The following is a 25,036-nucleotide window of genomic DNA, read 5'->3' on the forward strand; positions in this document are numbered from 1 at the left end:
CTTTGAGGATGAAGTTCACAAATTTAGGAGAAGATAGAGGAGACTTCTGTCTGTGTCAGGTGAAAGTTGAGATTAGACATTAAGCTGTGGAGAAATGGGAGAGGAGAAACAAGAAAAAGCCTTAGGATGGCCTCTGCTAAAGGACTGAGTACAAGATGGAGGCAGAGGCATTAAAGTAGGTCCTAGACAGCACCCCAGGAAAACTGGGGTGGAACCATGGGCTTCAGTATTGTGGCACAGGCTGAGCACTGGGGAGAGGTCATTTGTGTGATAACCAAGAGTGAGTGTGGGCCCAAATAAAGTAACATCAGCAGGAAGAAGGAGTATGGAGACTGCAGCACGTGTGGACAGCGGCAAGTTGGAGAAAGCACCATTTCCCTGAGAACCTGACAGTGCAGGGAAGAAAAGAGATTGGGAAAGAACTTGGAAGAGGGACAGCCGTGAAAGGAAAGATTTTTTAAGGGTAAGAGCAGTTTGAGTAGCTTTCTAGGCTAAAAAAGAAGAAAAGGAGAGAGAGATGGGTGGAGGCCAAGCATGAAAGGGATAAAGGATTTATTTTTTAAAAAAACTGTTTGATGTCTATCTTTATAAGAGCAGATTCGTAACAATATGACTTCTTCCTGGTCTTAAATTAGAACAACTGAAAAAAAATCCCTCTCAGTCTTCACTTGCCTCATTGAAACCATGGTTTTGTGGCTGAAGAAGTTTTCAAGTGTTAAATATATACATATGTATATAAATATATATATATATAGCAGTTCAGTTAGTATCTCCTGATCTTAGTTATATTTTAATAGTTTTATATAATCATTTTTTCTGAAAAAAATCACTGTTAACTTGAATAATGAAACTTTTACTTTTATTTTATATATGTATATATAGTGATAAATAAAATGTAATAGAGATACACTATATAATTTACATCCTACTTGTGTAAGTGTATGGTATTATGTACATATATGTATGTGAAGTCATTTCCAAAGCCACAATAGGACATTTTTGTTTGGGGGCCATATCCAGCTGAGCTCAAGGCTTACTCCTAACTCTGTGCTCAGGGATCATTCTTAGTAGGCTCAAGGGACCCTATGGGATGCCAGGGATAGAATCAGGTCAGCTGTGGGCAAAGCAAATGCCCTACCTGCTGTACTATCTCTCCCAGCGCCTCAATGACACAATATTTAAGAAGGAGCAAGGGCTTCCTGCCAGGTCCATGTGTCACAAAGAATGCAAAGAAGAAAGATCTAAAAACATTTTGCAGAGGCGATTCTTGGCTTTGTCAACACATAGGGTTTGTGGTTAAAGAGGTTTTCAAGTGTTGACAAAATAATTTGGTGCTCTTTAGAGTTATATCTGTCGGCTGTTTATTTCTATTTTTAGTGAGGGCATAAGGCAAGCTACAGTAGATAACCAAGTTAATGGAAAATGAAAAGAACCAATGGTAAATAGAAGCAGCTATTTGTGGAAGCCTGGCATGGGAAGGGAGAGGATAGGAGTTATTTATTTTTCAAAACATAGGAGATTTGAGCCCACTTCTATTCTTTTTGGATGATCTACGAGGAAGGGATGGATACAGGGATCACAAAGGAAAACTGGTTAAGCAGAGGCTCAGAGCAGACGGGAAAGGGGAACTCCGAGCCTAAGAGGAACCCTCCTTAGGCGTCATCAGGGACCTCTCTGCCCAGAACAGAGAGGCCACTGAGCGTATTCCAGATATCTGGGATATTGTGTTCAGCTACGGTCTGCATCTGCCTACATCTGGTCCAGAGCATCATGTGATCCTCTGTGCCCATTCTCTCACAGATACATCCGACTGCTTTCTATGTATTAGGAGAACAACAGATAATTTTTCACTTTGCTCTTCAGAAAGGTTAATAACTATGATCCCTTAAAGTTGATTGGATTAATACAAGCTTATTTAACCTTACTCAACCACCTACATTAAGTTTGCAAGACCACCCAGCAAGGACATGATAGTGCTAAGAGCCCTACTTCTTGGTACAGAATCCATAATCCTTTGAGCAGGGGGCACACCTAGCATTGCTCATGGCTTATTCCTGGTTCTGTGTTCAGGGATCACTCCTGGAAGGGCTCAGAGAACCATAAAGGGTAATAGGGATCGAACTTAGGTTGACCATCTGCAAGGCAAGCATCCTACCTAACTGTACTGCTGCTCTAGTACAAGGGTCAGTATTCTGACTACCATAATTTAATGTGCTTTTGAACTGTCTGGATTTGCTTGTTAAGTTTAGTCTTTCTTTATGAACTTCCAAACATACCTCTTGAGTCCTGAGACAGGAAAGGAGGAGTTGGAGAGTTGGGATACTAGGTGAGCAGGAGGGAAGCAAAGGGTGGGGTGGGCTCAAGGCTAAGAATGTCTCAGGTAACTGTCAGTTCCCACTATCTAAACACTCTTGATAACTTGAGAATTTACATTTTTTATAACTTGAAACACTTTATAACTTGAAAATGTTATAGATGAAAGATTCTGTAAGCCATATGAAAACTCAGAGCTATCTTTCAGTCACTATGTTACTTGTCTTCAATAGCACAAATGAACTGGGATTAAAAAATTTAAAAATTCTTTTCAACTTGTGCTTTAAGAACACATGGAGGCCAGGAGCTTTTGGACCAAACCACACGTTTTGTGAGTCACAGAATGGAAATACGGTTCTATCTGCCAGTGACATTTACTTCTGTGGCAGCTTGAGCAGCAAAAGGCCATATGTCACACACCTTGGATCCAGTGAAGCCACACAAATGCAGAGGTGACAGTGAAATAAGGAAAACAGGATCAGAGAGTTCTAGGGAATTCACTGTCTGCGGCTCCAGTAAAACACAACCTCTGTGGCAAGAAGCAAGTCTCTGCATGAGGGTGGTACTCGAGGAAAGCTTGAACTCCTTGAGAGAATTCCATGCCACAGAGGTATAATCAAAGGTAACTTGGGAGACTTGCAAGTTGTCCACATATTTATATGGCTACTATAAGAATAAGCTTCACGGGTGTGTTTGAGGATCTAGTGGTCGCGTGGGTGGGACAGACTACTGGAGCCATTAGCACCATTCCTGCATTGGAAAGCCTCTCAGCAGTCACCCTCTGTGAGGCTAAGCACCAGAACTGATACAGTTTCCCCACAGGACTGGAAACAAGACTGGAGGGAAACACACCTCTTCCCACGTGGCCAGAGTGTTATGTGGCCAAAGTCCTGTGCAAGGTGTAAGAAGGGAGACCAATGGGAAACAGAAGCACTGGGGGAAACAGGGATGCTAAACACACAACTTAGAAAAGAAAAACTCAACTATTCCTGCATCTGTTCAGTGCCAAGACTGTCCATTTAACTGTGATAAAGATACTCTAGTGGGAAAATTACTGCTACCACTACTTTACTATGAACAAATGGCAAAATCATTAGTAACTTTCTCCAAGTATTGACATTTGATGGAGACACTGTCTAAATGATCGAGAAGTATTTAAGAAAGATGAACTGCTATTTTAGGCCATCCTATGTAGAGCTTGTCCACAGTATGTCTACTTGACCACAGTGACTATCCTACATTTTATGAGTGTACATTAATTCAATTAGGTATGCAATTTTAAATAATCAGTGCATTAAACATTTCTAGCCATTTAAGCAAATTAATTTAATATTCAACAAAAGAAAATGGTAGATACTTCTGATGAAACATATGGAGGGCAGTAAGAAATAAAAATCTGTAAATCTTGCTTCCAATGACATCCAATGACTTTAGAAAGACACTTTTGTAAATAAACAATATAGAATATATTTTCCAAAAGAAATTTCTAACTCCATGATATGGGAACTGCAGCACAGAATTTCTTTCAGACTAAAAAGAAAATGGTATCAATTCTGAGGTGGTACAAAATCCTCAGCAGAATTTCAATAGGCAGATGGAAGAAGGCATTTCTGACTGAGGGAGTAAAACAGTATGTGAGATGGAAGTATTTGTCATAAACAAGGAATGGTTTGCAATTTAGTATGTTTAGGGTAGAGGGCACATGTAAGGTGAAGACATGCAGGTAAATCAGGAAAAGAATATTAGCTAAGAAAAAAGAAATCTGAGTATCTTCCGAAGGCTGTGAAAATTTACTAAACGGAACAGTTGACCATAGGTAATTCAAACAAAGCAAGAGTGGCGTTTCTCTGCATTTGAGCACATAGGGAAAAGGGGAAAATTAGAAATTTGGGAGATAAGTCACTGCCATGACTGGTGACCCAGTCAGCAAATATCACAATCTGACATGCAACAAATACTCCCATCATCTAAGAAGTTCTTTTCCCAGACAGAGGTCTATAGTTTGGCTGAGGTGACTGCTTTAAACTGTAATTTTGCAAGCAGGCTAGGAGGCTGCTCCACACGACTTTTTCTGTGGAAGCTACAGGGAAGGGACAGTGGCTCTCAGCATACACATCTTCTTGTGATGACAGCAGAAGTGCAAGAGCCCACGCCAGCCACCCCTCAGTCAGACCTCTGCTCTCTCTATAGCCATGAGTTTCTCACTGGCCCAACTGAGTCACTAGTCTCATCGACAGGCAAGAGCAGGGAAGAACATTTTGTTAACCCTAAGGTAATGGCAAAATATCCTACAACTTGGAGACACAAAAGTTTGTAATGCGCCATTCAAGCTAGTAGTGGTTATGGTAACTTTGGTTAATAATCAGTTTCACAAAGAAGGGATGGTCCATAAGATCTTTTAAAAACTCACCAGTGGAGAGAGAGTCATGGGCTGAGGAACCACCTAACTTGTCTCCCAATGTATCTCCAGACAGTGCCCAGCAGATGATGAACTCCCAGTAGAGATTTACTCAAATAATGGCCAGCACTTGGAGGGGAAGTTGGATGGTTATATTATTAACCTTGGTGTAGACATACTGTGGTCAAGTTCTACACAGGATGGCTGATGGATGGTGATGCTGAGACCCTTCTACAGGCTGGGCGTGGGGAAAATTCTGAGTCCACAGAAAAAGCAAGGCTCTGCTCTCAAGAGATCTGAAATACAACTTCAATTCATGGTGGCAAGTTCAAGGGTGGGACTCACAGGAACTGAGTAGGCTAGGGGGAGGGTGGGGCATGTGAAGGTTCCCGAGTGAGTGTCAAGAGGCTGCAGGTGTGGGAATGTCCCTAAATGCTGCAGAAATGAAAGTGAAGTTGATCCTCACTGCTTTCCTCGTGTTAACTGCAGGTCTGCAATTGGATTTTATTTACCAAAACTGCATCGCCAAGATACAGGAACAATAAAAGAAAGGGGAGAGGGACGAGAGAAGAAGGATAGTATTTATTGAAATTCTCACCTCTCAAAGATTCAAGGTGTAAATCTTTCTATTTTTCTCCCTACACCAATTCTCAAAAGGAAATAGAGAAGCAGCGGCCAAATTTCACCTAAGGTTGCTGCCTGCTTCTCACCTCTCAACTCTGAGTACTGCTCTTATTTTATCTTGACAGTTTGATCCACTCATCAAGAAGGAGCAAGCAGGCTGAAGTCCAGTGCTGAATCACACAGCACGTATTAACCCCTAATGGTAAAAAAAGAAAGATGGAGGGTCTTGACCCATCATTTACTCTGACAAAGACAGAAAAGCACAATTGTGAAAAGTCTTCATGGCAGTCAGTGTAAGTTGCCATATTTAAATACTTAAATATGCATGTTAATTCCCATCCCCAGACCTAGAATTTTTGCAGAGGATATCTGAAAATCTTGCTTGGGATTTTCTAATTGCTCCTGGTGCTGGTAATGAAATCTTAGCCAACAGCTCTGCCATCTTCCTCTCTTCCTATCTCATTCTGCCTCCTTATCTTTCTAGGCCCATTTTCCCCCTCTCTTGCTGTCCCCATCATCTGGCACCCTTATGAGGAGCCGAGTGCACATATGACTACACTTTTAAGATCTTCCATTGCACACAAATAAGTGAATCCTTCAGAAGGGAGTTCTCACACCCCACTTAAAATAATTTACTTGACAATTACAACATCAGTATTTCCTTGCAGATCAAGGAATACATAAGTAAACCTAGATTCCTATCTAACTGCACCATTCCTAACAATATAACTCTAGTTCCTATTACATTTGTTTTAGAATACCTAAATATCATTATGTCTTACTTAAAATATAGGTAATAATTGAACATACACTGATACAATGGTTTCTGTGCCAGTCAAATCCCTCACAGAATTCACAATGGAGTATGAAGTTCAGACGTTAGGAACCAGTTAACAACTTATACAGAGCCACAAAGCATAGTTAAGAAAGGAAAGAAATGTCAGAGATCCCTGAACATGGTGATGACAGTTAACTCAATATGAATGACAGTTAACTCAAAGAGTATTTATTGTTTTCATGTTCAAGGATGGCCTACAAATGATCCAAGGACCTGATGTATCTTCCTTTCCAGCAGAGGAATTAATTCATCAACTAGTTTCTCCTCATACTTGGCACATTTCAATTTAACACGTTTCACATGCAAAGAGAAATATCATCAGCTCTTTGATGACTTTGGAAATCGAGGCAATCTGTAAGTCATCCTTTGAATACAACAGAGCGATCAAGATGTGTATTTGCTATTGTTCAAGTTTATCCAGAATTATTCATGAGACTCATTCTTGGTAAATATTTTTAAAATGTATTAGTGACAAAGGTATGTAATGAAAGCAAAACATTGTAGAATGTATTCAGACAACTAAATCTACTCATCTTTAAACATATTAAAGCTAATTCTTATGGAAATGATATGAATATGTTCAAAAGAATCTTCTTGCTAAAGAAGGAGACTGGGATATTGCCCCTTCCTAAGGAGAAACTGTCAGTCTATGAATGGCACTACACAGGCCAGCAGCTGGGGATGGACCACTCACTCTAAGGTCATCTCTACCTTGATCCTAAAAGTTGCACACACACTGAAAAGTAAGATCAGTGAGATGCATACTGTGATGTGGCTCTGCGAATCATTCGAGCTGAGAGAAGGGCTATCTACCTTCCCTGGACAAGGCTGCCACCAGCACGGCCAGGAGTAATCTTTCCCTTTGCAGAGGTAGTTAGGAATCCTGTCACTTTCCTACTTCTATTTCACAGATGAGGAATTGGAAGCTGAGTCCCTTGCACACAGTCATCCAGTTGGATGGGTCTCTGGACTCCTGAACAATCAAGGTGGCCTTCCCCAAGGTTCAGTTTCACTGCCGTGAGTGTGTGGGCAGGCTGAAGAACAGCTTCATTCTCTGAGAAACTCACATAGGAATACTTGCTCCTTAGTTCCAAACTTTGTCCCCACTGTGACAGAGGCCCTGTTTGTGGTCAATCCGAGCCCAGAAACTCCCAAACAGAATACAGAGAAATTTGCATTTAGAGATAGTTGAACAAGCTACCCTGGGAAATCAAAGTAGCTCTATTACAGCACATAACTAAGTGCAGATCATTGTCAATTTGTTTTATCTTTTGAGATCAACAACTCCACTTCTGTGGGAGCAATTTATAAGGTCAACTTGACCTTTGAGGACTTAATCCTCAGAGCAACTTGGTAAATGATAACTGTTGTCGCCATTGCTGCTGCGCCTAACACCATCACCGCTATATCTAGGTCCAGGGTCACACTGCTAATGAAGGGGGACCCAGCCCAGCCCCCAGACACTCTTGCTGCTCTCAGCCTCCAAGCTTTCCTTCCCACCTTGCTTTCCCAATGCCCTCAGGAGAGGAAAACTGATTCTGGAAGAACAATCATGTCTGCCATGGAGGGAGGGGGGAATGGGGATTATACCGGGGTTACTGGTGGTGGGGAATGTGCACTAGTCAAGGGATGGGTGTTTGATCATTGTGTGATTGTAACCCAAACATGAAAGCTTATAACTATCTCACGGTGATTCAGTAAAATTTAAAAAATAATGCTGTATTTTTTATATACAAAGCATAACTATACATACATAAAATAAACAAGAATCAATGGGCATGTGATTTAAATTTCAGCAGAAGGCTGACAAGGGGAAATATCTTTAAAAATCCTATTGCAGAGGTAAGAAAGATAGTATAGTGGGTAAGGAGTTTGTTTTGCACACAACTGAAGAGATTCAGTCCTTGGCACCACATATTTCCCCAACTGGAGTAATACCTTAGCTCAAAGCCAGGAGTAAGTGATTAGCAGAGCCAGGTGTGATGTAAAAACCAAAAATAATTAATAAACTAAAAAATAATAATGTGATTTGTAGCACCTAGCACAATAGCCAGGATATGAAAACAACCTAAATGCCCAAAAACAGATGAATGGAGCAAGAAGCTGTGGGATATATACACAATGGAATACTATGCAGCTATAAGAAAAGATGAACTCATGCAGTGTGTTGCAGGGAGGATGGAACTAGAAGCTATTATGCTTCAAGCCAATGTTTCAGATTCCTCATCTGTGAAACAGGATTAAGGAAAATTACAGAATTAACCCCAGAGTGAGAACAAATAGCAGAAGCTCTCAGTCATCTGTAATATCTTGTTTTGTATAAGAAGATGGAACTGATAGTACTGAACAACGACAAACCCTGGGCATTGTAATACAAAATCAATGACCAAATCGCTGGGGAAGGAAGAGAGAAAAGGTCAGATTAGAATAAAAGACATGAAGGGACAGTCAGGGAGGGTTCTAGGCAATTTGGTGGGGGGATTTTGTAATTTTTCAGCTTAATTCCACAAATTTTTAACACAATTCTAATGATCTAAACTATAATCAACTGAACTAAAAAAATTTTAAAATGACTTTAGGGAGGTAACCTAAAAGCCTGTGAGAAATACCTACCCATGGGCCAGATGGACCTCAGTTTTAGTAAGGTCCATGTTGCCCACTGTTAACACATTTTTTCTGAGAAAGTGAACACACCGGGATCTATTAAAAAAGATAAGTCCTGAAATGAAACATATTTTTCTTGGTTTTCCCACTATCTCCAAATAGTAAATTGATATTGATGAGAGAGTAGATAGGAGACATACAGAAATTTACTGTCCAATCAGCAGTAAAAAATTCCTTGGAAAAAGATGCCACCACCTTAAATGAATAGTTTAAATGCATAAATGTACACAGACACACACACACACTCACGCACACACACACACATATGCACACACGTGTGCACATGCACACACACGCACACATTCTTTATCCAACTAGAAACAACAGGGATAAAATAATCTACTGCTCTAATCCATTTGCTCCTAGAGAAGGTTTCATTTCCTTCTTGTCAATCCTAATGAACTTGTGATATGGGATGTCTGGAACAAATCCTGGCAAATGGCTCAGACAGCTGGAAAAAAATAAAAGGTGGGGGGGGAATAAACTCATTGTAAAAAAATTAGGGTCCTTTAAAGGACTTTTCTCCTTAAATCCCTTTATTCATACGTCAATTAAAAAGTCCACCTAGTTTATTAGCCACACCAGACCCTTTCCGATCCATATCAGTGGCACTCTATGGAATTCTAATGAAGATAAACAAGGCTAGTCCTCCCAGGCCCCTAGGGTCTGAGGCACAAAGTCTCCTTTCACTACTTGCTGCAGGATATTTCACAGTCACCTGCCTCATGCAAATGAGCAGGGTCATGTTTATTCATGGCAGCAGTTACAGACCACCTTTCATTCCCTAGGCCAGCGCTGCTAACCAACAGAGCACTGTCTGCACCACTGTGATGTTAGGCTGGTCCAAGAAGGAGATTCTGCATATTTAATTGCCCCACAAGCATGCACAGAAGTGTGGAAGCTGCCTTGGAGGAGTTAACATCCCCCCTCCTTTTTAGCCTATGCGTTTGCTGCCTTGACAATTTCAGGCAATCTCTTTCTGTACCACACAACAACCCATCCATCCGACGTAACCTCAGAGTGGTGCTTTTCCAAGGGTTACTCCTCCAGGCGACTTGCCTAGATGTCTGCTCTGGCCTTCCTCCTCTCCAATGCATCCCAAGTGAGATTTTCTCCCACTGGTTGATGACGCTCTAAGCAGCTCCTCATTGCCAGGTGCAGCCGCGGCTTTGTTTGATGGGCTGGCTTCTCCAGTGCTCACCCTCTTTTCTTCAAGAGACAATCTGTCATCTGCAAGCCTGAGATTCTAACTGCTATTGTGTGCTTTGCCTCTTGTGCTCCTGGACAAAGTTTTCATTTTTTTATTAAAAATTTTTTTTTGGTATTACTGGTTTTTGGTAACAGTTGGTGGTGCTCAGAGCTTACTTCTGGCTCTGTACTCAGGGATCACTAATAGTGGGCTTGGAAGACCATACGGAATGCTGGGGATTGAATCTGCGTTGCCCACATACAGGGCAAATGCCCTCCCTGCTGTATTATCTCTTTGGTCCTGGACAAAGATTTTCAATTACATCTTTCCTCTAGAGTCACTGTCACTGTCACTGTCCTCCCGTTGTTCATCAATTTGCTCGAGCGGGCCCAGTAACGTCTCCATTGGAGACTTTGTTGTTACTGTGTTTGGCATATCGAATACGTCACAGGTAGCTTGCTAGGCTCTGCCATCCGGGCGAGATGCTCTCGGTAGCTTGCCGGGCTCTCTGAGAGGAGCGGAGGAATCGAACTTGGGTCTGCCATGTTGGCTGCGTGCAAGGCAAATGCCCTGCCGCTGTGCTATCGCTCCAGCCCTAGTTTTCAAATCATGAGTTTCTTCCATTTGGTAAGGCAAAGTCATTTCATGTTGATTTTTAATGTCAGTTTTGATAGCCTCCTAAGTGATTACCAAGTGATACATTTTCCAGTGGTGTTTAGAAAGTTCAGCCAGCCCAAGAGAGGTCTGGTCACTAGAAAACTGGAAAGACTCGGTCCAGGAGAACCATGAGATCTGCTAGTTTTTAAGATTCTCCTTGGCACAATCCGTCACATAGAAAACTAAGGCGTTCAAAGCTACAACATCTCCAGCTTCAAACATTTCTTCTAAGGCATTAAAATGATTTCAGTTTAGGATTTAATTTGAAGTATTCATATGACTTTTCTTTATGAATATAATGACAAAAATATCCTTTTGAAAAGGATGATGTACTTATTTTTTAATGGCAGGATGTATCTTATTGCATATAAAAAGAATACTTTCAACTACACACATTTTATTTCCTCAAGCATTTTGAGAGTATTAATTCAATTTAATACCATATCCCATAAGAAAGGGTAATGGGATCCTGGTAACTCCTTTGAAATTTTTCTTCTTCTTCTTCTTCTTCTTCTTCTTCTTTTCTTCTTCTTCTTCTTCTTCTTCTTCTTCTTCTTCTTCTTCTTCTTCTTCTTCTTCTTCTTCTTCTTCTTCTTCTTCTTCTTCTTCTTCTTCTTCTTCTTCTTCTTCTTCTTCTTCTTCTTCTTCTTCTTCTTCTTCTTCTTCTTCTTCTTCTTCTTCTTCTTCTTCTTCTTCTTCTTCTTCTTCTTCTTCTTCTTCTTCTTCTTCTTCTTCTTCTTCTTCTTCTTCTTCTTCTTCTTCTTCTTCTTCTTCTTCTTCTTCTTCTTCTTCTTCTTCTTCTTCTTCTTCTTCTTCTTCTTCTTCTTCTTCTTCTTCTTCTTCTTCTTCTTCTTCTTCTTTTTTTCTTTTTTTTTGGCCAGCAGAAAGCTCCTGCATAGTAGGTCTAGGCTTAAAAGCTAGGCCTTACGCAGATGTCAAACTTTACCAATGTATGACTTCGTTTAGTAACTACTGATATGTGTTAGGTCATCTTCTGGTTGTAATTCCGTCACCACAATTACCACCAGTCTTAAGGAATATTTGTTGATAGTTTCATCCTTATCTAAGAGTTTCAATTGGATTTTAGTTCAGTTAGGCACTGGGATAAAGAGAGCTTGGGAAGATGCCTCATGTGAGTCTAATGTGCAGACTCAGAAAAAATGCTGCACATACAGATATTATGGAGTGTGGAACCTTGGTGAAAATATTAAAGTGGAGCAGTCAGTCATTAAAGACTTCAATAAGATTCATATCCCTCTTTTCCACCCACTTAGGAATGGGGACCAAAGCAATGGTTCTAGGTCCACTGGTATGCTGTGGTATCTATGCAGCTTAACTTTTCTTTAATTCCCATGAAAAATGATTAACACATCCCCTTAAACAGTGGCAATAAAATGCAAAAATCAGACTACAAACACAATGGATGGATCCAATGGATGATTCTGTAGAGGCAACTGTACTGAGAAATTCTTTTCAAAAGTTCATCTGTATTTTAAACACTCTCTAATTCTACTTCTCTGGTGCACATAAAACAACAGTCTCTGCTGTTTCTCAAGTCCAGTGGAGCAGGAATATAGTCACTCTTCCAAGCAGGCACTACAGAGCTATAAGAAGGACAATCCTGGTAAAGTCACAAGAATGGGGACCGTGGCCAGCAGGAGAAAGTCTATAAAAAGGAAACAGGATGGGAAGGGTCCATGGTCAGAAAAAAGAGAAGCACCAGTCACAACTTCTTGTCTTCTGGAATCTAGCATTGTTGTTGGAATAACAAAATATGATGGAGGGATGCAGCTTCTTTATGAGACAAGAATTAAGAGGACAGCAAAGCTCACTCCTTTGGCAGAACAGAATCTTGAACTCAGGACAACAGTCAAACACACTTTTTTTTTTGGCTTTTTGGGTCACACCCGGCAAGGCACAGTTGTTACTCTTGGCTCTGCACTCAGGAATTACTCCTGGCAGTGCTCAGGGAACCATATGGGATGCTGGGAATTGAACCTGGGTCGGCTGTGTGCAAGGCAAACGCCCTACCTCTGTGCTATCACTCCAGCCTCCAAACTCGCTTTTTTAAGCTTCCCTTTTACATGGTAAGATGATGTCCAAAAAAATCCAAAGAAACCACATCTCATGCAAAGATCTTAAAAGCTGTTTCTGAATCAGAACTTGGACAAGAAAACCATAAATGCCAAAGTCACATTTGTTCCTAAATTCAATCTCTTCTGCTACCAAGTTAATAACCAGAAGAAAATTGAACTGATTAAAATTTCAGCTTTTCTCTCTTTTTAAATTTATTATCTGTAAAAATCGAGTAGCAAACTGATAAGACAGCTAGGGAAAAAATCAAAAAGACATTCTTTACACGGAACCAGAGGCCTCACACAGGGATCTGCTTCATTTATTTTTCAAAGACTGATGGAGAAAGAACACAGACATAAAAAGAAATGAGACATAATTGTATCTGTATTTGAGCAATCGAAAGAGCTCTGTGATCCATATTACGCTGATCTACCAGGAAGAAGAAAAACAGCAAAACAAGTGCACCCATCATTGCTACATCTCTCAATCTCATATGCCTACACATTAAATACATATGATGATGGGCAGAAGAATGTCCAGGTTTTCATTCCAAGAATCTGTGACCATATTTCTTTCTATGAAAGGAGAAATGAGGTTGCTAATCAGTCTACCTTAAAGTTGGAAGGATTAATTGCAAATTACACTTGCAATGTAATCCCAAGGATATTTAAAGGATTGGACCTATACTTGCTGTTTTGAAGGTTGGGGGGAGGCACAGCAGAGAGATTCTTGGACTTGGAACTTGGAAAAGGCAAGGAAACAGGATGAAAAGGGGGCCATGGTCAGAAAAAAGATGAGAAGCACTAGTCAAGACTCCTTGTTTTCTGGAATCTAGCACTGCTGTAGAAAAAACAAAATTTGGTGGAGGAATCCAGCTTCTTTATGAGAGAAGAATTAAGAGGACAGGCTGTTGGATATTAACCCTAAGTTTTATAGGTTCATTAGTAATTGCCCCTTTTCCTCATCCCAGCAAAGCTTACATTACTGTTGCAAGCATCCCTATTCCCCTGAGTTTATATTTAGCCTTTACTTTGTGTTTTACACCTCATTGTCACAGTTCCCCAAATCAATCTTGGTTAGTTATAAGCCAAAACTTTCTGGTAATTCTGGATTTTGCATTCGTAGTGGATTACTTGCTTTTCTATTTCCCCTACAGCCTTTTCATATTTTACTATAGAGCAATGTTCTTTGTTTAAACACAAAAAGACATTATTGCTATGCTCCTAATATTTGGAAGTTGATTGACTCTGAAATATATCTACTCCTGGGCACCATCATAATTACTTGATCCAGGCTTCAGTTGCTGTAGTTCCTAACACCCCAAAAGGAAGATACCACTGTGGGACTGGGATGGACTCAGGGCGAGTGACAAAGCTAACCTGGCATCAAAATGGGACAATTTAGAAGGCATGAATGCATGATCTTGATGCAAGTTGTTATGACTTAAGAGACAGGACCCTCATGGGGAGGACAAGCTGAACTGGCCTGAGGACTTAGTCTGGGATTTACCAGTAAAAGCCTTGCTTGCTCTCTGAGAACCAAGAGTCCAGAGAACTAAGTTTAGGATCTTTATCTCTTACTGTGTTTATCCAAACAACTGCAAGTATTGGTAAGAAGTTGACTTAAGTGTTTGATTGATACAATTAAGACAATTAATACAATTAATTGTCTGATTAATTGTCTGATTAATTGTTTGATATATACAATTAGAAGTAAACAGAAAAGTAATATAGATATCCCTGGAAGACAGAGCATCTCCTTGAGTTTATCTCCTCCAGAGAATTGCCTCTGCTGGAATGTTTTACCTCTGTAAATCACATGGACCTGCAGTCCTATACCTCTGACCCCTTCAGATGTTCTATAAGTTTGCTGGCAGCTCTGAATTAAATGGGCCATTTTCACCATCATGCTGTGGTTCCCATCTCTCTGTCTCTCTGCTAGGGAAGCCTGGGGAGGACATGAGGGGCTCTCAGTCACCGAACACATGTGTCACGCAGCACCCACACATTTTGTGAGCCCACAACAGGTAATTTTGGTTCCTGAACTAAGCAACCACAAAATAATAAACCTGTATTGTTTAAGTCACTACAGCATCAACTAATATGTAAATGATCAAAACAACTATACAACTGCTAACATTTTTGGCTACAAAAATAAGGCATCCAGAGAACTCAGAAGAAAAATGTGTTTAATTGACAACACCAACTAACTTGTGATTCCCTTCACGGATTCTCTGTTATTCTCTCTTGATCGATGATAATCTATATGTAAAGTGGGACCCTGGCCTCCAGACCTCCAGTTTGCATCCACAGCCAGACACTGACACCTGGATTTGGCTCCATCTACATAACAGATGCTGCAGACATTGGGGAACTATAAGAAACTGATACCACCCATGACTCTTAAATCTTGACAAAAAATGTTTCTTTGCAAAGCTATACATGTTATTTATCAGAAAAGCTAGAGTGGGACCCTTTGAAGAGTTTGCTGTCACCTGCAGAGCTTCCTCCTCCACAGCAGGATGCTGCTGCCACCATCCTGAGCACCTAGTCATGAACACACAGTACCCAGAACCATCCCCATGCCCCTACTCGGATCCTGCTCCGTTCCTTCAGACTGAGCCCAAAGATAACAACACAGTCTTAGAAAGAGCGAGACTTACTTCCTCTAAGACCTGTAGTCTTTCAGTGTCTAAGTGTTCATCCCCAGAAAGCATTCCTTTGGAGGAATTTGACAGTATTTCCTCTCCATCTTATCTATGCATAGATCAACAAACCCAGCACCCGAATGATTATCATTTATAAGAACACTACTTTGTGTAATTGAAGAGGAGGAAGAAAAAACATGCTTAATAGCAGGCAGAAACCTGATGTCCACATCATACAGCCTGGGAGATGTCCTCTTGGGGAGAGAGGCCATAGCCTATGAAATGTGAGGACAGGAAGGCTTTCAGACACAATGCAATCAGTGAAGAGTGGAACCGTCCACGAGAAAAGTGGCTACAGACATTTTAGAGGCTTGACTGAACTTTCCACTTCCTGTGGCTTGCTTGTATAAATGGTTCCCTGTTTTTCTCTTTCTTCTCTTCCAGGGATGATTTGCACTTGAATCACCAACTCACTCATATCAACTGAAGTGCACTTAGAAGGCTGCAGTTACAATCAGAAGGAGTTAAGGAGTTTCTTTCTTGCACATTTCTAGACTCATTACTATGATTCTGTATAGCTGCTCAGACCCTCAGCAGTTCCAGACCAAGTTTCCGGAATAGGCGTCTCTACAGAGAGGTCTGTGTCCCTGAGCAAACCTGGTTCAAGAAGTCAAGATGCAAAGATGCTCAGACTGTAGCTAAGAACTCAGTTCAGAACCTGAGACTTGTGGGGGGAATGTCATTTCTTTTTCCTGGTTTTCTTTCTTTACAACCAGTACTGGGTCAAGATTCCAGAATTCAGAAATGCAATGAGAAAGGATAGGATGCAAATTCAGATAAAAGATTTTAGGGTGGTTTTCACTAATACAGATGTCACCCAGAGCCAGAACGCAGCTGTTCTCATCCCCAAAAACAATCCCTAAAGGCACCTAGGCTAACTACAAAGTCACATCCTTTCACTCATAGCCATGATGGCCTTAGAATCGGATCAGGGCAGAGATGGACCAAGCATATCCAGAGCCATAGGCAAAACAAATAAGTAGTATTATCAATGGAAAGATTTACAGGAGCCACCAGTTATTAACTGTGTCAACATTTAGCAAGACCTGTATCTACAGAAAAATATGGACTCTTGAAAAAAATATGTGATATTTGTGCTACCTCCCAGCTGGTCAATAACCTTCTCTCCATGCAATATTCACTCACACACAGAAATGGAAAATTCACCACAATCATGATAAACCAAAGGACAACTGAAGAATCAAATACTTATTGTGAACCAAGAAATATTCCATATCAACAAATTTAATTCCCTAGAAAAGACCTTGAATTAAAACAACCTTTATTGAGACAATCAGATAAAAGTAAGATTTTTCTCAACACAGCCATATTCCATAAAGAAACCAATGACCTGGATAGAATCTTCCTGATCTCATTCTTATGCCAGCCACCTACACAGGTGGAGGGAAGTAATTTTCTCAATAGATCTTGCATAAATAAGACATCCCAAGATAATACATTAAAAATATTTCCCAAGGCGGCAGGGACCTCATGGGAAGGGGGGCGTTCCGGTCCATCCTTCATGCCCTACCGAGGTCACCAGTTGCCCCCCATGAGCGACTCTCCGGCACGGCCACGAATCCAGAGCACAGAAACCAATCTCTTAACTATCTAACTTTTAACAGAAATACTTCCAGGGTTAATAAGTAAAATAGCAGAAATCCAAAACCGCGCGGCTGCTATTGCGGTTGCGTGACATCATTTAATTCTTAAACCCAGCTGTAGAAAGCAAATCATTTCACGATGCTTTTTCAGCATGTCTGATTTGGGGGGGGGGGTCGTAAACTCTAAATAATAATGGTGCATCTTTTATTGAAACAATAAATCTAGTCAAAGTAGATAGAGTGTTAACTAGAACTCATCTGCCTCACAGGAATTGGGAGGGGTGAGAGGTGGGGTTCTATTGGGGTTCGCGGGTAAAAATAAGTATTGGTAAAGGGAAATGTGTTTGATATTTACATGACTGAAACCTAAACCTGAAAGCTCTGTAACTTTTCCCACAGTGATTCAATAAATAAATTATAAAAAAAAAAATTCCCCAAGACAGAGTCTCGGTTGGTTGCTTCAGTCCACTAAACTGAAAGAATGAAAAAGATCCAATATTATCCTAGAGAAATAAGGTTATCATCAACATACAGCTTTATATGTACATAGGTATATTTTTCTTTCTCCAGTCTTAATAGAATAAAATCACAATAATCTCTTTCTCCCAACTGCCAAATTCCGACCACCTGCCCCACACACAGCCAAGGGATCAGTCACATTAATTTCTTCTGTCTCTCCCCCAGATTGACCTCACCTTGTTGAAATCTTCAGAAGTTGCCCTCATCTCCTTCCATGTCTTGTTCAGGAGCTGGATACAGATGCAGAAAAACTCCTCAAATGATCTGTCATTGGTGAAGAACATCGGGTGGAAGTCATTGCTGGTCTCACTAGCTGGAGGAAAAAGGGAAAGAAGAGATGAACAATAAGAAGAATAGAGAGGGGTCATACAATAATTCAATGGGTAAAGAACATGATGAGCCCTTGTTCAATCCCCAGTATCCCACATGGTCCCCTGGTCACTGCCAGGAGAGATTCTTGAGCACAGAACCAGGAATAAACTCTGAGTACTACCAGGTGTGTTCCACCCTGTTTTCCCAAAGAAGTATGTACATAAGAGAGAGAGAGAGAATACAGGCATATGTAGGCACTTCAAAGAAAAATGATGGGAGACCATTTTAATTCAGCAGGAAAACAGCATTTTGAAAAACCAAAGTAGTCTATTTGTGCAACTTAGGGAGGCCCCTGAGAAACCTCGAGTTCAAGGTCCTGTGGTCTGGCCTGCCCCCAAGCACAGGCTTTAACTGAAAGAAATCAGGTTCTAGCTCAACCTATGACATGTCTCTATGGCTTAGATCATGCCTGATGTTGCCTGTGGATTCTGTCTCTGTCCTCTTGACCTTAAAAGACTCTTCAGATGGCCCTCTCACAGCCCCTCCACGACCCTCAATTTTCTCTTTCTGAACAGATTCATTGGTAGAAGATGAGCTCTCATGAATACACAATTAACTGCAACTTTGAAAACAGCATCCTCTATTATTTCTCCAGGGGGCTCTTTTCCCTCTTACAGTAGCAGGAAGTAGGGGACATTTGAGATCATTAGCCATCTGACTCCATTAACCATTTGCTTTACAGTCCGAGACACAGATGGCTCAAGGTCAAAGCCATCAAAACAGTCTAATCCTGAACATAGCCATGAAGTCGACCCAAACTGCCTACTAACCTCCTCACTTTGCTCGCTGGGAGATCTGGGCTCTGGGCTCGAGGTGTGACCCTCCTGTCCCCCTTCCAGACAAGCATCCCCAGCTCCTCCCTTCTTCTCAACTCTCTGACAAGCTTCCGTCTTTATAGCCTTTTTATAAACACCCCATTGGATCTTTACAATGTTTTTTGCTATTTATGTCTATGAATAAAGACCCTGGAGACCAATGAACTAGGCTTTGTGACCCCTAAACACAGCGCCATAAAAATATATCTAAGCTATAATGTACACTGAAAGACTTTCTATTTTAATAGGAATCTACTTCAATGGCAATTAGTCTTCAAGGCCCCAAATGTGCTATTTCAAGCCCTGGGAGCCAGGGGAGGAAGAGGGGGAAGGATGGGGGCAGAGTGCTAGCAAGACCTGTGTGCTCAGAGACAGACTTGGTGCCACCTTGTCACTACGGCTGATTGCACTTAGAATCCGCTGGCACAGGCTTCCTGCCAAGTGAACCTTGATCAGGCCCAACATGCCCTGTGCATGCAGGGCATGGGACATTAACACTGGTCTTTTCGTCTATCTTCAGTCTTCAGGGGTGCAGGCAATTCCAGATCTCAGGAACAATTTCAAAAATATACTGGTGCCCTTTTGGTATACAGCTTACCACCTCTGAAAGGTGTTATCTGACAGGCAGGCCTGTGAATGTGATTCTTTTTGCAGAACAACTAAGGACATAGACTGGCAGTAACATCAACCATACCAAAGGACTTGGGTGAGGGAACAGAACATCTGAATTCAGTCCAGTCCTTATCAATTAGATACAAGTCACTTCACTTTTTTGAGCCCTGATTTTCTTTATGTCTTTGTTTTATTTTTGCTGCAGTACACTGCAGGGTTTACTCTTGGCTCTGCATCAGCCATCACTCCTGGTCGTGTCTGGATCAAAGCAGGGTCAGCTAAGGCAACCACTTTAAAGCCTGCATTCTCTCTAAGACTGAGCCCTGATTTTCTTTAAATAAATAGTAATGAAAATCTTGTCTATTTTCAGCAGTCATTAGAGATGACCAAATGACATAACTGATGCAAAAGTGATTTCTGAGGAAAATTCTGAGAGAAATACAAAAGGGGGTGCTGGTAATGATAAATGAACATTGCGCTAACATATTATTTCCAGGAAAAAGGGCCAAAGACGCAAGTCTAGTCAAGTCTGCTCACATCTAGAAAATTAAAGAGAAAATAGATAATTCATCCCACTCTCAGCCCAGGTTGAGTGGTTGAGAGGGGGCAAAAGTTCTGATCTAGGGGCCAGAGCGATAGCACAGTGGGTAAGGTGTTTGCCTTGAATGTGGCCGACCCAGGTTTGATTCCCAGCATCCCATATGGTCCCTCAGCACCGCCAGGAGTAATTCCATAATTCCTGAGTAAAGAACCAGGAGTAACCCCTGTGCATCACTGGGTATAACCCAAAAAGCAAAAAACAAACAAACAAACAAACAAACCCAAAAACAAACAAACAAAACAAATAACAACCAAAAACTGAGCAAGTTCCAGTCTCGGCTGCTGGAAAATGAAGCCTGAGAAAGTCATGCCTCAGTCTTCTTGTATGCAAACTGGGGGCAGCAAGTGGAAACAGTGATGGCAAAAAGCAAGCTAAACAAAAGTCAGGGCTCCTAGTTTACCACATGGTCCCCTCTCAGGGACATTCCACTGGTTTTAAGCTGCTAGCAGCAGCTGATAACAATGGTCTATGTGTCAAGGATAGGTCTTCTAATTCAGAGGTTTAACCAAACCAACACGAGCAGGAACCATGAGGTTTATTGTTTTTTAATGAAAATAAAAACACTGTGGTGGAAAAGCATTGAATCAGTTGGCAATGATTTTATAAATGAAATTTAGAGAGAAACTCTCAATGAGACCAAAATAGTAAGGCCTTCAGAAAGCAAATTGTTTTTAAGTACATCACTTTTAACACAATGAGATTCTGCTTCATAAAAAAGAATTCACTTAATGGTTTTTTTAAGTCTGGAATATTAGGGTACTTTTCAGGGATGAAGGTTAAATGAATATTACTAATTTGTTGCCATCTGATAAATATACCAGTTTTTAAAGCAGCTATATTCCATACACATACATTTTAAAAATAAGAATAAGAGTGGGGAATATTAATGCAGTATATTGTCTTTTAAAGTAGATTTGTTACTATTTTGCCTTGGATTAGGGAAGGTGAGGCAAGTATCATTACTGGAATCTGAAAATAACCATAAAAGCGAGTAAACCATGAGAGTATAGAGAAATGGGCTACATGTGGTACATGACCTTGAGAAGGTCATCTCGGGCCAGACTCCAGTTTCTAACCTGTGAATGAGACACTGGGAGGGTTCTTTCAAAACACAACTTCTGTCTGTGTTTTGACACATATATGCACAAGCATGGGGACACACACACACACACACCCATACACACACACACCAACAGTATTTTTCCAATTCTCCAATGCCATCAATAACTCCAGAACTTTGTGTCTGTGCTTTCACTGAGCTTTATCTCTTAATTATTATCCCTTGGAATGGCAAAATGACTTTCACACATTTCAGTTAGTGTGTTAAGGTATCGAATGACATTTGATAGACTTTAAAAATATTTGATGAGCTAGTATTTACTCATTCTTTCAGGAGAAAATTATTCGTTGTTTTCACACCCTTTCAATTTTCAGTACCATGTAATGCAGACCATTACATAAGAAAACTACTTAACTAAAGATAGAATGACAGATGATACAGGCAAATGAACAAAATTTCTGCTTTCCTGGGAGTTTTCAATGACAAGTATAATTCCTGAGGTGTCGAGAAGTTCTTCCATGCTTGTTATGACATATGCTGAGAGATGGCAAGTTCATTTGCAAATGACTGGAAGGACACAGATTTGGGAAGCAGTGGGCAAATGCTGAATATTTTGACCATGCAATTATGAGCTAATTCTCCTCATCTTTAGAAATGGTGTACTTTGAAAGAAAGATAAGCACAGACCTACCAGAAAATTATGAGGTACAACAAAGAGATAAACCATACAGCACAAAAGCATTTAAATACACGAAAAATTCAAGAGAGGTTATAAAGTCATACTTTTATCTGAAGCATAAAAACTCAAATGAGAACTAGTCATGGATCTAGAGCCAGTGTGGATAATGTCTTTATAAATTCTTAGGTGCATATATATACATATATATATACATATACATACATACATGTATATAAATATATTTGATATCTTTGTATAAAATCTTACTCTGTATCCTTTGAGTGTGCTAATTTTAGACCTCGTCTTTATGAATTTTCAGATGCAAATACACACACACATATACACACATTTCAAATATTTGATATCTTGGCAGAAAATCTTGTACTGCGTCCTTTGAGTTTGCTATTTTTAGACCTGGCACTGTTTAATGGCATGGATGTGCAGGGTGGTGATGTGTGGGAAGGTGTTGGAAGTTCAGAACCTTCTGTAGGTGGAAGAGGTGAAAAGAGGAGAGGGAGGGCAAGGAACTCCAAGTTCCTTGTTGCTCCCAAGTTTCCTCAGTACCAAAACCACCACCCAGCTATTTCAGGATAGGGGATCAGAGGAATGAAACCTGCTCAGCTCTTCACAGATCCTGAAGTCTGCTTTAATAGAAAGTTAGATATTTCTCCTATCCCTTCTCATGCCTAAAAATAGTATGAAATCTACACTAAAAAGACACACAGCTAATCCAATGCTTCACTGTTCACCTTCCCTATGGGCCTTTTATTAAGGACCCTGAAAGTAAAAAGTGCAACTGAACCAGGTAAGGGCTGAAATCGGACTCCAGATTCAGTAAGGATAACACGGGGCCACATTCCAGACACAGAGTGTGTTATAGAAGAGCAGAGATTCTAGACTGAGGTTGTCCTGGGTACAAATCTTGCTGTATTACAAACATCAACATAACCTCAATCAACAGACAACTCCTCTGGACCTTTAATTTCCTTACTTGAAAAGTAGAAAATGTTCCAGATTTTGTCTTATTTCTTCTAGCATCCCATTTGATATCTAACTATTAACTTAGATAAAGTAAGCACTCAGCTGTGTTAGCTGTTGCCAATTTAATCTTATTTAGATTTGAAAATTTATTGTTGGGCCTCCCAAACAGAGCTGAGAAGGCCCAGGAGCATATCCCATCGATTCTCAGTCAAATGGGCTAGGTGTTAAACATAAGGGCCCAAGGATGCTGTTCTTGGGGTTACCTCTGTACCAGTGCCCAAGTGCTGAGGATCAGAGGGCACAGTAATCCTCTAAAATCACTCTGGTCCCCAGCTGCTACCAATTTTAATACCAAACTAATTATTAATATTAACTAGCTAAAATGACACATTTGGAAAAATTACATTTCCAGAGGAATATTATAAAAGTACAGTGTGATAGTGGTCCATAGATAGAAAACCAGGTAATGTAAAAGAGACTATAAACAGACCTGCACATACAAGTCACAGGATTTGGGACAAAGGTGAAATTACAGTGGAAGGATTTTCAGTTACTTGGTCTGGACCAATTATATACATTCTGGAAAAAGATGAATTTCTACCTCCTACTCACACCATGTGCAAACTTAACTCTATGGAAATTACAAATCTTAAAATGAGGAAATAATAAGACTTCCATACAACTAGGAGAATATATTCATGACTAAAATAAAAAGTATTTCTTACATAGATAAGAAAAAATACTAACCACAAAAAATGTTGCCTGGAGTATGTCAAACTATATTAAAAATAAGAACTTCCATAATCATCAAAAGTACAATAAGGGGAAGAACAGCAGTACAGAAAGCAGGGCACTTGCCTTGCATGTGGCAGACCCATGTTCAATATCCAGCTTCCCACATGATCACCAGAGCCCATCAGGAGTGATCCCTGAGTGTAGAGCCAGGGGTAAGCCCTGAGTAACACCACGTGTGGCCCAAACACACACATACAAATACACACACAAGGGGTGTGGAAAAGGGGAAGAGAGGGGGAGAGGGGAAGAGAGAGAGACAAAGAGAAGGATAAGGATAGCAAACTCAGTTGAAGAAAAACTTGAAACATTATTTGAAAAAATAATATATATATATATATAAAACACATACACATATATTCCCTTACATTAATAGAAGTAAATTCAATTGAAAAATGGGAAAAAATAGGTATTTTATGAAATCAAATACCTAAGTAGCTAATAAACAAAGAGTTTGGCTCTCTTGATAACAGGTAAATACAAAATGAGATGCATTCAAACATCCTCCAAGGTGTCTATGATAAAAAACCATGGAAATAGTGTTGATAAGAATGAGAAAACATTTCATGTGTGGAATTTTCATATACTGAGAGTGAAAATTGGTTCAATTCTATTGAAAAAGTTTAATAGTATTTGCAAAAACTGAAATATTCCTATAATGATACAGCAGTTCTACTCCAAGTAGCATGCCAGCATAAATGCACATGTATTCCAAAAGAGATGCATACAAATGTTTATTACTAGCACTGTTTGTTATAACCCAAAACTTGAAACATCTGAAATGTTCGTCCGAAAGTAGATTAGTAAATATGGTTTATTCATACATCAGCATATTTACTAGAAATTATCCTAAAATTATGCTACACACAATTACACAAATGAGTTGAAATCATAATGCTGAACAAAATGAGTCCTCTAAAACAGAGAAAACACTGTATTAAACCAATATCGAAAGCTCAAAACAGGCAAAGTTTGTCTGTTGTTGCACTCAGCCAACATGGCTGACCCAAGTTCGATTCCTCCGCCCCTCTCAGAGAGCCCGGCAAGCTACTGAGAGTATCTCACCCGCATGGCAAAGCCTGGCAAGCTACCCGTGACGTATTCGATATGCCAAACACAGTAACAAGAAGTCTTACAATGGAGACGTTACTGGGCCCGCTCGAGCAAATCGATGACCAATGGGAGGACAGTGACAGTGAAAGTAGTGAAGACAGGATATTGTTCTGCAAAGGGGAAGAGATGGCATGTTACAGGGAGGGTTTGACTCCAGCAGTACATGCTTGCTTGTTCTAGACGATAGTTGGTAGTAGGAAAATGCATTCAACTGTGCTTTGGTGTGCATCAAAGATTTGAACACCTCCATGCATTTAAGTTACATGTAAATAAAAGTTAAATGTGTGTAATATGATCTTCCCAGGTGAATAATAATAAGAGACAATAATAATTCAGGAAGGGTAAAGTTCTAGCATATGCAGATGGACTTTTCAAAACTAGCACTGCACTTGCCCTGAGATCCATCACCTCCAGGATCAGGG

At 40.3% G+C, this 25,036-nt stretch overlaps 1 protein-coding gene across 2 annotated transcripts in view; it reads right to left on the bottom strand.

The window, feature by feature from the left end:
• Positions 1–25,036, bottom strand: part of ELMO1 (engulfment and cell motility 1) — a 488,584-nt gene that overhangs the window by 159,778 nt on the left and 303,770 nt on the right. For both annotated transcript variants that reach the window (XM_056118196.1, XM_056118195.1), the window contains one exon: positions 17,766–17,902. In XM_056118196.1, coding sequence (XP_055974171.1) covers positions 17,766–17,902 — 137 coding nt within the window. The remainder of the gene's footprint in view (positions 1–17,765; positions 17,903–25,036) is intronic.

This window comes from Sorex fumeus, unplaced genomic scaffold, assembly GCF_029834395.1.
Source record: "Sorex fumeus unplaced genomic scaffold, SorFum_2.1 ptg000037l, whole genome shotgun sequence".
NCBI lineage: Eukaryota > Metazoa > Chordata > Mammalia > Eulipotyphla > Soricidae > Sorex > Sorex fumeus.